At 32.3% G+C, this 14,211-nt stretch overlaps 3 protein-coding genes across 3 annotated transcripts in view; 1 reads left to right on the top strand and 2 right to left on the bottom strand.

Annotated features, from left to right (window-relative positions):
- Positions 1–461: 461 nt before the first annotated feature.
- Positions 462–1,433, bottom strand: LOTGIDRAFT_175139 (hypothetical protein; the record flags this gene model as incomplete). Its single annotated transcript, XM_009055486.1, has 2 exons — positions 462–892; positions 983–1,433. 2 exons carry the CDS (start codon positions 1,431–1,433, stop codon positions 462–464), a joined length of 882 nt encoding a protein of 293 aa, XP_009053734.1.
- Positions 1,434–2,420: 987 nt separating this feature from the next.
- On the bottom strand, positions 2,421–3,751 carry LOTGIDRAFT_175138 (hypothetical protein; the record flags this gene model as incomplete). Its single annotated transcript, XM_009055485.1, has 2 exons — positions 2,421–3,124; positions 3,175–3,751. 2 exons carry the CDS (start codon positions 3,749–3,751, stop codon positions 2,421–2,423), a joined length of 1,281 nt encoding a protein of 426 aa, XP_009053733.1.
- Positions 3,752–12,570: 8,819 nt separating this feature from the next.
- Positions 12,571–14,211, top strand: part of LOTGIDRAFT_175137 (hypothetical protein) — a gene marked incomplete at both ends in the record, with an annotated part of 12,769 nt that continues 11,128 nt past the window's right edge. The window contains 3 exons of the mRNA XM_009055484.1: positions 12,571–12,666; positions 12,850–12,987; positions 13,530–13,588. Of these exons, the coding sequence (XP_009053732.1) occupies positions 12,571–12,666; positions 12,850–12,987; positions 13,530–13,588 (293 nt within the window). The remainder of the gene's footprint in view (positions 12,667–12,849; positions 12,988–13,529; positions 13,589–14,211) is intronic.

The raw sequence follows: 14,211 nt of genomic DNA, 5'->3' as shown, positions 1-14,211 counted from the left end.
TGAGCAGAAATTTAGACCTAGAACGGCTATTTTAAAAGTCTGGTTTGAATATCCTACTAACATGTTCTTCCAACNCATGCCAGCTAAAGATAAAATTACTTTTACGAACAAAGAAGGTAATAAGGAAACTGGCACTAAAATCAGATTCAGAAATGGTTTCTGTTCAGAAGTTTTAACATCGGTTGATATTCAAGAAATAGTTAAAGCCGGTGGACGAATTATTAAAATATTAGATGGTATAGTATAGAAAATTTTAAAACTCCACCATATAGAGATTGTATTTTAATTTTGAGAGATCGAAGAAATAAATATAAACGAGAAGGTTATATCGTAGGTAGTAATTGCATGAAATTATTAGGTAATTCATTGTATGGTAAATCTATTCAGAAGGATATAACTACATCGAGACATTTATGGAGTGAAGCAACTTTAAAAGCCAACTTCGATTCACACGTCAAAAGCTATCCTTTTTTTGATATTGTTATTTGATTATTTTTTTCGTTGATATTGCTAATGGAATTGTAAACAGAGAATTTAATGTCTGATTTATTTGAGGTGATAACGAATAGTTGTTCTTTATTTGACATTTTAATCACGCCTTTATAATCATTTTGATCTATAATACCTTTCTCTAGGAGTCTTTTTAGTATACAATTCACTTCATTAAATTGTCTGTGTGATTGATGTCCTTCCTTCATTGCCGCTAATATTATTTGTAATCTATTAAATAGTTCCTCGGTGTTGTCGGATAAAAACCTTATATCTTGTCCAGATACCATATCTTCCAATTCGTCTATTTCTTGTATGATTGGTGGATTGTCTTCAGTATAATCACTCGCTTCGTCAACTTCGTATTCATCATCATGTTCAATTGCTCTTATATATAGTTTAACTTCTTTCGGTCTATTTGTTTCGGGTCCCGACTTTCTTATTGCATTTAGAAATTTTGAGTATGCTACTAAATCCTTATAATCGGCAATACCAGGATCCTCCCCAGTCATTAAATCTATTAACCCTTTTGTTAATGTGTATATAAAATCTTTTGTATCGATTTTGAATATTGGTGAATTTCCACTAAATCTTATTCTAAATCCATTAAACAATAACCCTTCATCATCAACGAGTGGTGAAATGCTTTTTGGTAAAACTGGGTCAGGGTTTGAAAAAAGACGATTTATAACATCTAAGGACATAATTATAATACCACCATATTCAATCGGTTTGGGGTGATGAGGTTCTATACGAGGTGTGGGTTCTAAAGCTAATTTCTTTTTAATATCCTCTTGAGATTTTAATATTGGTTGAAATAGAGTTTGTAGATTTTCTGTTAATCCAAGTTGTTGTAATTTGTTTTTTTCAACTTGGGTCTTTATTTTATTCTTAGCTTTGATATATTCTCTATTTCTTTTTAAAATATTATTCCAATTATCCATTTTTAAAAAATTAAAATTGAACATATGTTGATCATAACTCTTTCCCCCGCAGGTTTTCTAGTATTTACAAATACATATCCATGATCATCTGGGTTTCCCCATTGAGCTTTACAATCCTTTTTAAATGTATCTCTGTCCATTCCGTGATTTATCGACTGAATGATTTGAGATAAATCTTTGTCATTCAATTCGAATAATAAAAAACAATTTGCATTTTTTCTAATGAATATTGCATCCATTCCGTAGAAAGATTGGGATTGGTATATGCAGTGACAGTTGTGATGTCTTCCCTTCGTGAAGAATTCTTGTTGAACAGCTTGATTTCTTTGTGCTACACAGTCGTCAAACACTATTAAGTTCTTTCGATTGCTATCAATATTAGACAAGTCTAGATCATTAACATTTTTAGTAAGAAAAACTTTTATATCCGTTGGTTTGAAAGATGGATTCTTTGATGTAATGAAGTTTTCTATGATATCTTTTATTTCCACTTCTTCTTCGTTTTCTTCATAATATTGAAATATGTCTTGAACATCTTTCTTTGGTAGATATTCTAAAGCTTTGAGAAATTGATAATATGATTGCCCTGGTGTTGTTATGTAGATATATAATGAATTGAAATCTAAAAGGTTTGGAGTTCTAAATTATGTCTATGTTCCTCGGCAGCTGTTACTGTATTTATCTTCTTTATCTTCGTTGGCAGTACGTACCCCAGCAGCTGCACCACCAGCTATTGCATCCGCCGCGGTAAGACCAGCAAATATTAAAGGTAGGGAAAATATAAATTCACCTTTTTTTTACATTTGTGTCAATTCTTTCTAAGTCTATATCATCTCTGACTTTACAATATTTGTATTTATCAATAAGTTTTTTAGTTATGCTGATTTTTTTACCATTAAAAGTTATTACAGTTGGTGAAGATGTTTAAATAGCTTCTATTATTTTCATAACTAAAGTTTCTACTTTCATTTTTAAAGGGTGTATTTTTTACTCAATTCTTATCATTCTTCTATCTGCTATTTTAATTAAATGTTTTGATTCTTCGAGTAGTAAACAAAACCCGGTCACATCTCCTTGTGTTTTTTCAATATGAATATTTATGTTCACTCCTGTTTTGAAAAGATCTTCTTGGTGAGCTGATAGATCAAAACAGAAGATTGGATGATTAAGTGCAAAATCTACATATTCAAACTGAGGTGGATTTCCAAATAATTCACACATGTTTTTATAGTTTCTATACAATTCATTATAATCCTTTGTGGTTGGATTAATTGTTAAAGGATAATTATCATTGTTTAATCTTACTTGAACTTTATGGATTATAGGATCTTGAGTTTGGTTCATTGCCACTCTGAAGACATTATTGTTATTCGTCTGAGAGTCTGGTAAGTTCTTAAAACCAACCATTAAATATCTTGCTGGTTTAATAGTGTTAGTGATTGGCCAAGTAGTGGATTCTCCAGTTAAAGTCATGCTACCTACTGTATTACGATGAAGAAAAGCTATTTCAATATCTTTAGTTAATGAGTTGAATATTCTCGTTTCTACTTCAGTTGATGATGTTATTACGGGTATGAAAAGTTGGAGATTCGTTATTTCTAATTTTGCATTTGAAGCATTCTCTCCAAAGAATATCTTATCATCATTGATTTCTCTTTGTAGATGAAATTTATATGGTAACCCTATGGAAACTGTTCCAACAGACCGAATAAAGGATATAATTTCCAATTTACGTAACTACCCCACCTATTATTCTCAACAATATTATTGTACTGAAGTACTCGTTTTTCGAATCCGTGATTAGCTGCTCGTGCTACTCTTTCTATTGTGTTTCGAGCAATAACTCTCACTCTATCTAAATCAGCATCATTTGCAAGATTTCTTACCGGTTCTTTTAAAACACTTCCATCGCCAACATCGGGTATCCAACCTGAGACTGAATCGAAAACTGTTTTCAACATTGTATCGAATTCCCCAGGGTGTTTTATTGTTTCTATCGGATTTGAACCAGCTTCCAAAACCATCTCGCTAAATAAAGATGGAAAGAAATTGTTTTCTAACGTTGTGTTGGTTTGTGGTACACGATTTTCATTGGGAGTTCCATCTTTAATTTTGAAATCGCATCTGAAATAAGCATCGGAAAGAAGCAACCAATTCGATAATGAATATATTTCGAAGGTAATTCTGCCACCATCATTCAATTGGGATTTAGAACCAACAGTGGGTGAGATGATAATATAATCCTCTTTTTTCTTGTTAAATGAATAACGAATCGGATCGTATAATTTAAAGAGTGGATCTAGTATTTTATTTGCCATTTTCAAGGTTTAAAATTTGAGTAGAAATTGTGGTCTGTTTTTCAATTTGAGTTAATTTTAATAATGAAAAATGTAGGGTAAATAGGTTTTTGTGGGGGGTGGGGATTAATGGAATGTAGGGTGTTTAGGTGTTTTGGTGTAAGAATTTATGAAATGTAGGGTGTTTAGGTCTTTTTTTTGGTGTAAGAATTTATGAAATGTAGGGTGAATAGGTTCTTTTTTGGGGTGGGGGTTGATGGAATGTAGGGTGTTTAGGTGTTTTTGGTTGTTTAGGTCTTTTTTTGTAAGAATTTATGAAATGTAGGGTGTTTAGGTCTTTTTTGGGGACCTTTCGATATGGTCGCACTTTCCCATGGAATGAAATGGAATTGCGGAAAGTACGACCATATTGAAAGGCCTAGTACTACTTATGTTCGATATTCTCTCCCTGTACAGTCTATTTACAGAACGAAGGATATTCCCGTCAATCGGCTAACGGCGAAATGAACATCATTTCTCTCTTCAAACTTAGTCTACCAATGTTTCAAATCAAGTGCAAAATTAACACTTTATTTCTTCTAATAAAAAACGGAATCTGTTTAATATGGCTTGATTTAAAATACTTGTTAGAAACCCTTTCAAAATTGCGTTCCAACTCTAGGTAAAAAACTTGGGTCAATCCTTGTTTTCGTTTTCGATACGCATTATTGTAACGTGACAAACTACAGTAATTGGAAAATAAACGCCGGTTTGGCTAACTGGTTTATTAAAGGGAGTGATAGTAGAAATGTAAATATTATAAAATACATACTCATAAACATAGCTCATTTTATTTGCAAGTTCCAGTCTGAAGGATTAACGATCATCTCAACGCATCTTTCCTCGCAAACAATTGTGGTTGCGGATAGCTTTTCAGTAAATTCAGGGTAAAACAAAAGAAAAAAAAAAGGGGGGGGGGGGATTGAACCTCGTGGATATAGTGCCAGTTCGGATTTCGGATTCATTTTAGATGGTACTACACTCCAATGGAATGCTATCCTCAAAGAAGAAATTGTGTGAACATGTGAATGGTTTATGGGAGCCGCGGTCGCTCAGTGAGTTAGAAGCTTGCTGGCTAACCTGAAGGTCCAGGGTTCAGTTCCGGCATAGGTCTAGATAATACCTTCGGATTTTTCAACCCGGTTTCCCAACTGTCAGTGATGTAGGTTAGAGGGACTGATATGGATAAAGCGTCAAATCGTTCGGATAGGAAAATAAACCGAGGCCTCGTGTGCTACAGGCTGTGCACGTGAAAGATCCCTCGACAGTTGGAAATCGAAAAAGAGTAGGCCGCTGTCCTAGCAAAATTTTCCTCATTGCTCTCAAGTCATTTCATTTCAAAGTTGTTTATGAAATCCTTTTCGAAATACTGGTTGATTTGTATTATCTCTTAGCCGAGATTCAGTTATTGATACTACTAATCCGAAGCTTGAAACGAATAAGGTGAACAAATATAATTCATTATTCATAGGAATAGGTGTCTTGGTTTCTCCGACTGCTCCGACTGGTCGTTTTGAGTCTTGATATTCGCTATTCTCCGACGCCCAATCTGTATATATACCTGTCTATGACAAGGTGTACGTAGACAAAGAGGGACTGAATGATAGAGGCTAGATAATATTCGCAGAGAGTATACTCTCTGATATTCGCTAATTGTTGGAAATGTTGGAATGTTCTCATTATATATGATGAAACGAAACAATAGATAAATAATCTTTTCATTTTTCAACATGAAATTTTGTGACTAAATCTTTTGTATGCGTCTAGATAGCAAATATTTAGCCAACCCACTATGTCGAGTTTAATCGTGAATTAAAGTAAACGCACCATGTAATTACTGTCGTAACAATAGTTTATCCTTCCGCCTCCAAAAATCGTGTGTTAGGCTAGTGTGTAATTTCCATTTTCCCTATGAAATGCTAAATATAGTGATTGGTAATAGGCTACGGGCATTGTACCCATAATAAACATCAAACCGCATAAGGTGAGTTAACTTTTTACCCTTTTAGGCTATTCTTACATCATTTAACTATATAAGTTTTGTAGGAAAACAGTTATTGATTCCCAACCTCCATCTATTTAGGGCCTACCTCCCTTTTAGCAAGCTCGGTGGGGTGCACTTTTAAATTCCATTTACCCAATTGCCCCAACCACGGAAGACTGTTAAATTGTTTTTTTTGAGTATGATCAAATCAAGAAACAATTAAAAAATTGTCTTAGAGTAAGAAAGGTAAATTTATTTGTTAAGTATCATTTTTAGAAATCTTTCACTCCATAATTGACGTCACCCGAATTTCGCCAAATTTAATAGTTTCTCTCAGTAGCAGGCCTATTAAATCTTTGATCTTTAAAACACCCAGTTTAAAGGGACAGATTCGCCATTTGTTTGACCAATCGTACCTTAGTCCGAGAAACTGGAATTTTTTTAGGTAAGCTACTCAGTAATAGTGTTCATGTGTGTCCGGAATTATCCACGTTTGAAATCGAAAATGACGAACCGTCATTTCTTCAGAATCTGCCATATATAGAAAAGAAACCTATAGATAGGAAAAGGGGTATTTTTGAAATGTGCGATTTTTGTACATTCCTGTAGGTCTACTTTAGAAGACTATTTACATTTATTTAAGACCCACATCAACCTCCGAAAATGCCGAACCCTAGGTTTTGACCGGTTAAAAACTAGTTAGTCAGGGTTTAAACAACTCAAAGCGGAAAAAGGTGGTCATAACTAAAAATTAGATGGTTTTCACAGTGAATCACTTTCATATTAGTAATATATTGAATCTATAACTTACACCCTTTGTAACATATCATTTTCTTGTTTCTCGTTTCTCTGAGTCTGTGTCGAACTGTTGCAGACCCAACTAAGTAAGAATTATCATTAGCACCAGCTATTATGTAGCCTAGGTAATCTCATCTAATTGGCAGCCAAATCTTTTAATACTTAATACCTTTTCACTCAATCTCAATTTCTTGATAGTAATATTGAAAACTGGTAGTGTCAAGAATGTCATTGCATGTAAGCGCCTGCATTGGTATGTAAGACCGAACAGCCCAATATTATGTCGTCTTAATCCTTAATCCTTAGTCCGTATTGCTTAATTCCTACTCCTTCATTTGTTGGTCATTTTTGACATTTGTTCCACTAATTGATCATTAGTTCATAAAAATCAATAATTTGTCAAGCAAAATTCTATTTTTTAACCATTAAAGCTACATTAAAAAACACATGTGTCTCTTTACATTTCTTCGGTAACAAATCTTCAAATACAAATCATGCCCAACAAATGTTGTTTAACATGTCACCAAATACATTTCTCCAATATCAAACAGCGACGCCTGTTTTCATAATAGTGTGCATTGATCCCCTTTCAGGATCCTCGATCTTTTGCCTTACCCTACCCCGCTCTTTCCCCTATATATCCTTACTCTTTCGTGATTTTATCTAATTTCTCCCTGCAACCTTCCTCAATGTCTGGGAATATAGCCTGACAGATAGAACAACTTAAAACAATTGTCTTGAAATTTTATGTTCGACTGTAAAGCGCCTCATTGGCCGACCTCCTATAGTCATATCAATGAGATTTCGGTCACGTTCAAAATTGGTAACAATCGGGTGAAGGGTTTCGGAGTTATAGCCCTTGACTTAGTAAAAACGCATAAGCTTGCATGCACGATAGAGACTGAAGTTTTTATCCAATCTTGATGAAACTAGATATGCATGTATATATTAATGAGGTTTTTGCCTTGGCTTATTGATGATTTAAGGTTATTTGAATATTCATTATTTAGCCACTAAAGGTTTTGTTAACATTTCTGACAGCTGGCAGTGGGCGTATGTTACATTTTCTGGCAAGCTATTTTACTATTCTGTATTAGGTGATATAAAAGATACTCTCCTATAGAAGCACTGGTTTAGACCAGTTATGGATACTGTATTATAATGTATTTATTTATCCTTCGAGTCTGTGGTTTGATATAATATTGTATAATATCATAATCCTAATATCTAAATTTTATATTATTAATTAAATTGGATTAATTTAAAAACTGCGTTAAACTTTTAAATAGTGTCGCTTTAGTTAGTTTTGACCATTTTTGTCCAGTCAAAGGGTTTAACCGATTAAAATCGCTCTGACAAACCTTGCTTGTGACATGCCAGATCTATTTAGATTGGTTTATGAACTTCATCCTGAATTGATCAAAAAATGGTCGAACCTCGGAACAACATAGGCCAAGATGTCCACAGTTGTTTGAAAACATGGTCGTACTTAAAAAAATGTAGGTCGAATAAATTTTGTGTCCAAATTTGTATAAACTATACACCAAAAATGAAAACTTTAAAAAAAAAATAGAATACAGTTGGGGTTTAGGGGAATGAGAAGCCCACATGATATTTCCAGTCCAACGATCTGAGACAAAACATTTCGAATTAGTGATACATTTCTGTTTTTAATTGATGAATCATTATTTTTACCTGCAAAAAAAAATTTAAGCCTGTATAAAACTTGTGTTATTTGCAGAAAATGCCAAACATTCTAAACATTTTAAGATATATTATTATGGCGGATTTCCATGTTTATAGAAGTTTCGAACAAACAAAATTATTTCTGGTTCTAACGACTATGTTAATAATGTGTGTAACGACTTCAATATGTTTTTATACGTTATACATGGAAATTAAAAACGTGTTGAGATTTGTTTGTGAACACAATAGAGACTACAGTTTTATCTGATTTTATTGAAATTCGGTTTTACCATTTATAATGATAAGATCTTGGAAAAGTTCGAAATTTGGTGACTTTTTGATGAATGGTTTTTCAAGTTATTGCATTTGAATTAAGGACTACGCCTCAAAATTTGTTAGAGAACACAAAGAGTCTACAATTTTTATCAGATTTTGATAATAGGGCCTACACTTAAATTATGTTGTATGTGACTTGTGCATTCGCAAGAGGTGACATTTTATGTCAGAATTTTATGATTTTTGGTAGGCCTACAATTTGACACAAATTACAGATATTGATCTTGATATCCTGAAAATTGATCAGCGTATCTTGCTAGGCAACCACTTGTTTTTCAATCTGAAGCAATTAAAGCTCTTCAAAGTTGCAGTTTTAATTATTTAGTAGTCGGAAAGTTAAAGTGCTTTACATGGTTTTTCATGATAAAAATTTGCATACTACCCTTTAATTGACATGTATGAAGAATTACTGTGGCCTTAAACCAACATTTTATAAACTTCACTTGTTATCTCCCTTTGGTCTAGGAATGTATCATAGAGTTATATATAGATAGAAACCGAGACCACTAAAACGGATGTAGTCCGTGCTATTTTTAACAAGACTTTTTGCTTGCCTATATTTTACTAATTGTCGGTCTAGATTCGGAATTTGATGTCTGAAATTTAGGATTTTGTGAGATGATGAGAGATTTCAATGCGGAAGTTCAAATAATTCTAAAAATAGTCGTTTTGTGTGCGGTAAAGAGTCAAGCGGATGTTGATAAAATGTTGTAGTCTACTTTCAGTTTGAGTAGATTGAGGTTTTCATGGTCAAGATATGATTTGTGTATATGTACTGCGCAAATATAAAATTTTGCATTGCATAAGTAGCTATTCTCAAGAGAAGAATTCGAAATTTCTAACATAATATTCTAAAAAAAAAATGTCCATTCATGTCTTCTAATATAAAGGCGTACATTATTTCAAATATTTCATTCATGGATGTAAATTTTACAGTAAGTACAAAATCTAGATAATTAGATATATTTGGTACCAGTAATAAATTAGAAATATTCGATATAAAGGACAATTGTTAAAAACATATTTTTGTAAGATATTTAAGAATGTATTATAAGTGTCAAAACTTTGAAAAAAATGTTCATAAAAATACTATCTTAATTGGTCAAAAGAATCGTCAACCAAAGTATATATCAATAACCACCCCGACAAGCGTTTGCAGGCTAAGAAACGGCAAAAATCTACTTTTAAAAAGTAAATGAATTTTGGCTTTAGATTAACGGTATACCGTTTCATACGGAAATAGACGATGATAATTACAGATGTTGAATTGAAATATATTTAGTTATAATTATCAAGTGTTGGATTTTGTTTTCATTCATATTATATACTCGCCGGTTCCCCAGCACCTTTCTTTAGTCAAGTAGGGACACGACAGCTGGAGGGTAGGCATACTTCTTTTGTAGAAACCCAAAATGAAATAAAATTTACTTAGATATACAGTTGTTCTTTGAATTGTACGCATTTTGTAACAGACTAATTAAAATTAGACCAAACTTTCGTTATAATTAGACTGTTTACACAATAAACTCACAGAATCTAAAAACTGTGCATATTATGAAATTGAAGTCACCATTCAAGAGGGTTGGATGTTAAAATACTTATTATGTATTGTATATTATATTTATTACTTATATATCATAGTGGCAAACATTATTTTTGGAATTCGTGTATTATAACACTAAACTAGAATATCATAGAGAAATAATGTGTGTGTGTTTCATTTTTTTTTTTATCAAAGTAAGGGCTCATAGTTGTACAACCACTTACACATTTTGGCGCTTTTTATCGAATCGAATGACATAGCCCGTTAGCATACTATAGTGTGAGTACTCATTCAATTTGTGTTTTATTCAGTAATTCATCCCGTACAATATATTCATCTACGAGTATTGATTAATACATGTGTTTCGAGTCCTAATTAAGGTACGTTTTTCGAGGATGTTGTCAGTTTGTACATACTATGTGATATACATGAGAGTGCAATAAGAAAACCTGACAATGTGTAGGCCTAAAGATTTCCCAGGGATTTCGAATGACTTTGTACTAGTTACTTTGATAATCGTACCGTTGCATAAGGAATATGATCTTAATGCTGATCATACAATTTTATACGAGGGCCCAGAGTAGTACATTCCACCTGGCTAGTCAGAACAGTGTCAATATACAGCCTTATTTGATTTTATTCGTAAACTTCAATGCTTCAAAAGGAGATCAAAACATATGAGTTTTTTTTAAAATGAATATTCAGGGTCTAGTGCAGGTAAACATTGTTCCAGACTATCCTTAGGGGGCGAAGAAGGTTCTAGATAAGACAAACTTCCAGTAATGTCTTTTATTCCAAGCAGAATTATGTTACAGAAATAATAAAATTTTATTCTGAAAAGAGAAAAGTTATACTGATAAGAATCAATACCAACTAAAGGCACGTAACCTCGTTTAGCAAGACTACAGACTACACTTAACTGATCAACGCACACAAGTTGGCTCTATAAGTTCCATTCTCTTATTACCTACCTAACATATTGAATACAATACAGATATGAAACTGACAATATATTGAGACTTATGAAAATACGTTGTATAACTAAGAAATATACAATAAATCTTAGCGGACAGGAAAATTGTGTCTATGAAATGCAAACTAGACAATTCTGACACTTTAAACAGGAAATACTCATAGAAAACGCATTGACACATGTACACTAGGCTATAATAATATGCTCAATACATTTATAAACAAAATATAATAGGTACCTGAAGGGTTTTGTCTCTAGACCTTAAATTATTATCAATATGTCTGCGAAAGTTGAAGGCGACTCTTCTGAATGAATATGGCGATTTAACACGAGGAGCAACAAAAGGTCACGTGGACCAATGAAAATTATATTACCTAATATAGACATACAATGACGTAAATATATTAAAGCTGAATTCTATGAAAACTAAAACAAAGTAAATAGCGACTGACTATTCAGAACAAACATTGAGACTAACCTAGTCATAAATACGACACGTAGTCTATTATTAAACACAAGGTTATCCACACTAACGCAATAGCATATTATACATTTTACAAAATCATCAAATACAAAATGAAATACGTCCTACTTTTCTGCACCATGTGGGCTAATGAAGACGGGCAACGCCATGCAGGACACAATGAGGGAAATTTGCCAGGACAGTGGCATTAGCCTGCTCTTTTTCGATTTCAAACTGTCGAGGGATCTTTAACGTGCACAGCCTGTGGCACACGGGGCCTCGGTTTATTTTCCCATCCGAACGACTAGACGCTTTTTCCATGTCAGCCCCCCTTACCTGCATCACTGATCAAATACATAAATTACTCCTTTAATTATGATTAAATCAATTGCATATTTATTCTTTGTTTGAAATATTTAATTATTTTGAGGTTTTTCGAGTTTTCGAAGACTCGGGTACTACCCCTACTAAAATGCCGGTGTTCGTACTTTCCTTTATGGCGAAAACTCGTAAATTACCCAATTTAATGTCGAGGCTAATGTCCAAGAATAGCATTTCCCGTTGAAATCGAGAAACAACCTAGCTTTGTTGCAAAAATTTTTACGACCAGTTGGCCAGTTAATGTAGCCCCCAGCTACAGAGGAAACGACCTTCATTTATTCGAGTCCCAACTTACTGAAATCTAATAAGTTTGCACAGGGTTTCTTTGCTTATTCCAGTTAATGGGAAATATTCAACTGTCAAATTAAAACGATGCTTTTCGTAGGAATTGTTGGTAATCCAAAGCTTCCAACTCAGACTCCAGAATAAAAAAAAAACAAGTCCAAGATTGGAAACTTCACCTTAATTTTTTCTGTGGTGGATTAAATGAATCGATTTTATTTATAAGATTTATTGTAATCCTTGATGAAAACAGTAACTTGTGACCAATGCTTAATCATTATCATATGATTTATATTTTTAGAATTAACGGAAAAGGCATATTTTCATCAACATATTAGTGAAAGTATCATAAGATATGATTTCTGATTCAGTATTTAAAACACCTAGTTTAATATATTATGAACGTATAGGATCCGGTGCTTCCTCTGTGGTGTTTAAAGCTTTCGATAAGGTAAAATTTGACTTATTAATACCCTACCACCCTCCCTACCGTCCCCACTCCTCTTGGCTTTTGTTGTATCATTGTCACCATAGAAAATCTGTGAAATCACAGTTTGTATGCGTGCAACGAACCTATGCCAAATTTCTCCCCCAACGTCTAAAAAATAATTGGCAGTCTTTTATTTTATTATAGAGAACGGGGGAGCAGAGAGCTGCTAAAGTTATAAAAGATAGATCTAAATATAACCTACTAGATTTAAACCGTGAAGTTACAACATTAAAGCATCTCAATCATTCAAATATTGTTAAATTATATGGTAAAGAAACCGAGGTAAGTGTTTTTATTTAAATATTGTTAAATTATATGGTAAAGAAACCGAGGTAAGTGTTTTTATTTAAATATTGTTAAATTATATGGTAAAGAAACCGAGGTTAGTGTTTTATATAGATATTGTGAAATTATATGGTAAAGAATAAGAGGTTAGTATTTTATGTAAATATTGTTAAATTATATGATAAAGAAACCGAGGTTAGTACACGTTATATAAATATTGTTAAATTATATGGTAAAGAAACTGAGATTTGTACACGTTATTTAAATATTGTTATATTGTAAAGAAACTGAGGTAACTACACGTTATGTAAATATTGTTAAATTATTTAGTAAAGAAACCGAGGTTAGTACACGTTATGTCAATATTGTTAAATTATATGGTAAAGAAACTGAGATTTGTACACGTTATTTAAATATTGTTAAATTATATGGTAAAGAAACTGAGATTTGTACACGTTATTTAAATATTGTTAAATTATATGATAAAGAAACCGAGGTTAGTACACGTTATGTAAATATTGTTAAATTATTTAGTAAAGAAACCGAGGTTAGTACACGTTATGTCAATATTGTTAAATTATATGGTAAAGAAACCGAGGTTAGTGTTTTTATTTAAATATTGTTATATTATATTGTAAAGAAACTGAGGTTACTACACGTTATGTAAATATTGTTAAATTATTTAGTAATGAAACCGAGGTTAGTACACGTTATATAAATATTATTACATTATAAGATAAAAGAAAACTGAGGTTAGTACACATTATGTAAATATTGTTAGATTATATGGTAAAGAAACCGAGGTTACTATACGTTATACAAATATTGTTAAATTATTTAGTAAAGAAACCGAGGTTAGTATATAAATAGTGTCAATTATTTGATAGAAAAACTGAGGTTAGTACTCGTTATGTACAAATTGTAAAATTATATGGTAACAAAACTGAGGTTAGTACAAGTTATGTAAATATTGTTAAATTATATGGTAAAGAAACCGAGGTTAGTACACGTTATGTAAATATTGTTAAATTATATGGTAAAGAAACCGAGGTTAGTATTTTATTTAAATATTGTTAAATTATTTGGTAAAGAAACCGAGGTTAGTACACGTTATGTAAATATTGTTAAATTATATGGTAAAGAAACCGAGGTTAGTACACGTTATGTAAATATTGTTAAATTATATGGTAAAGAAACCGAGGTTAGTATTTTATTTAAATA

This window comes from Lottia gigantea (genome assembly GCF_000327385.1).
Source record: "Lottia gigantea unplaced genomic scaffold LOTGIsca_245, whole genome shotgun sequence".
Taxonomy (NCBI): Eukaryota; Metazoa; Mollusca; class Gastropoda; family Lottiidae; genus Lottia; species Lottia gigantea.
The sequence above is the reverse complement of the archived record's forward strand: the minus strand, read 5'-3'. Positions and strand labels throughout refer to the sequence as shown.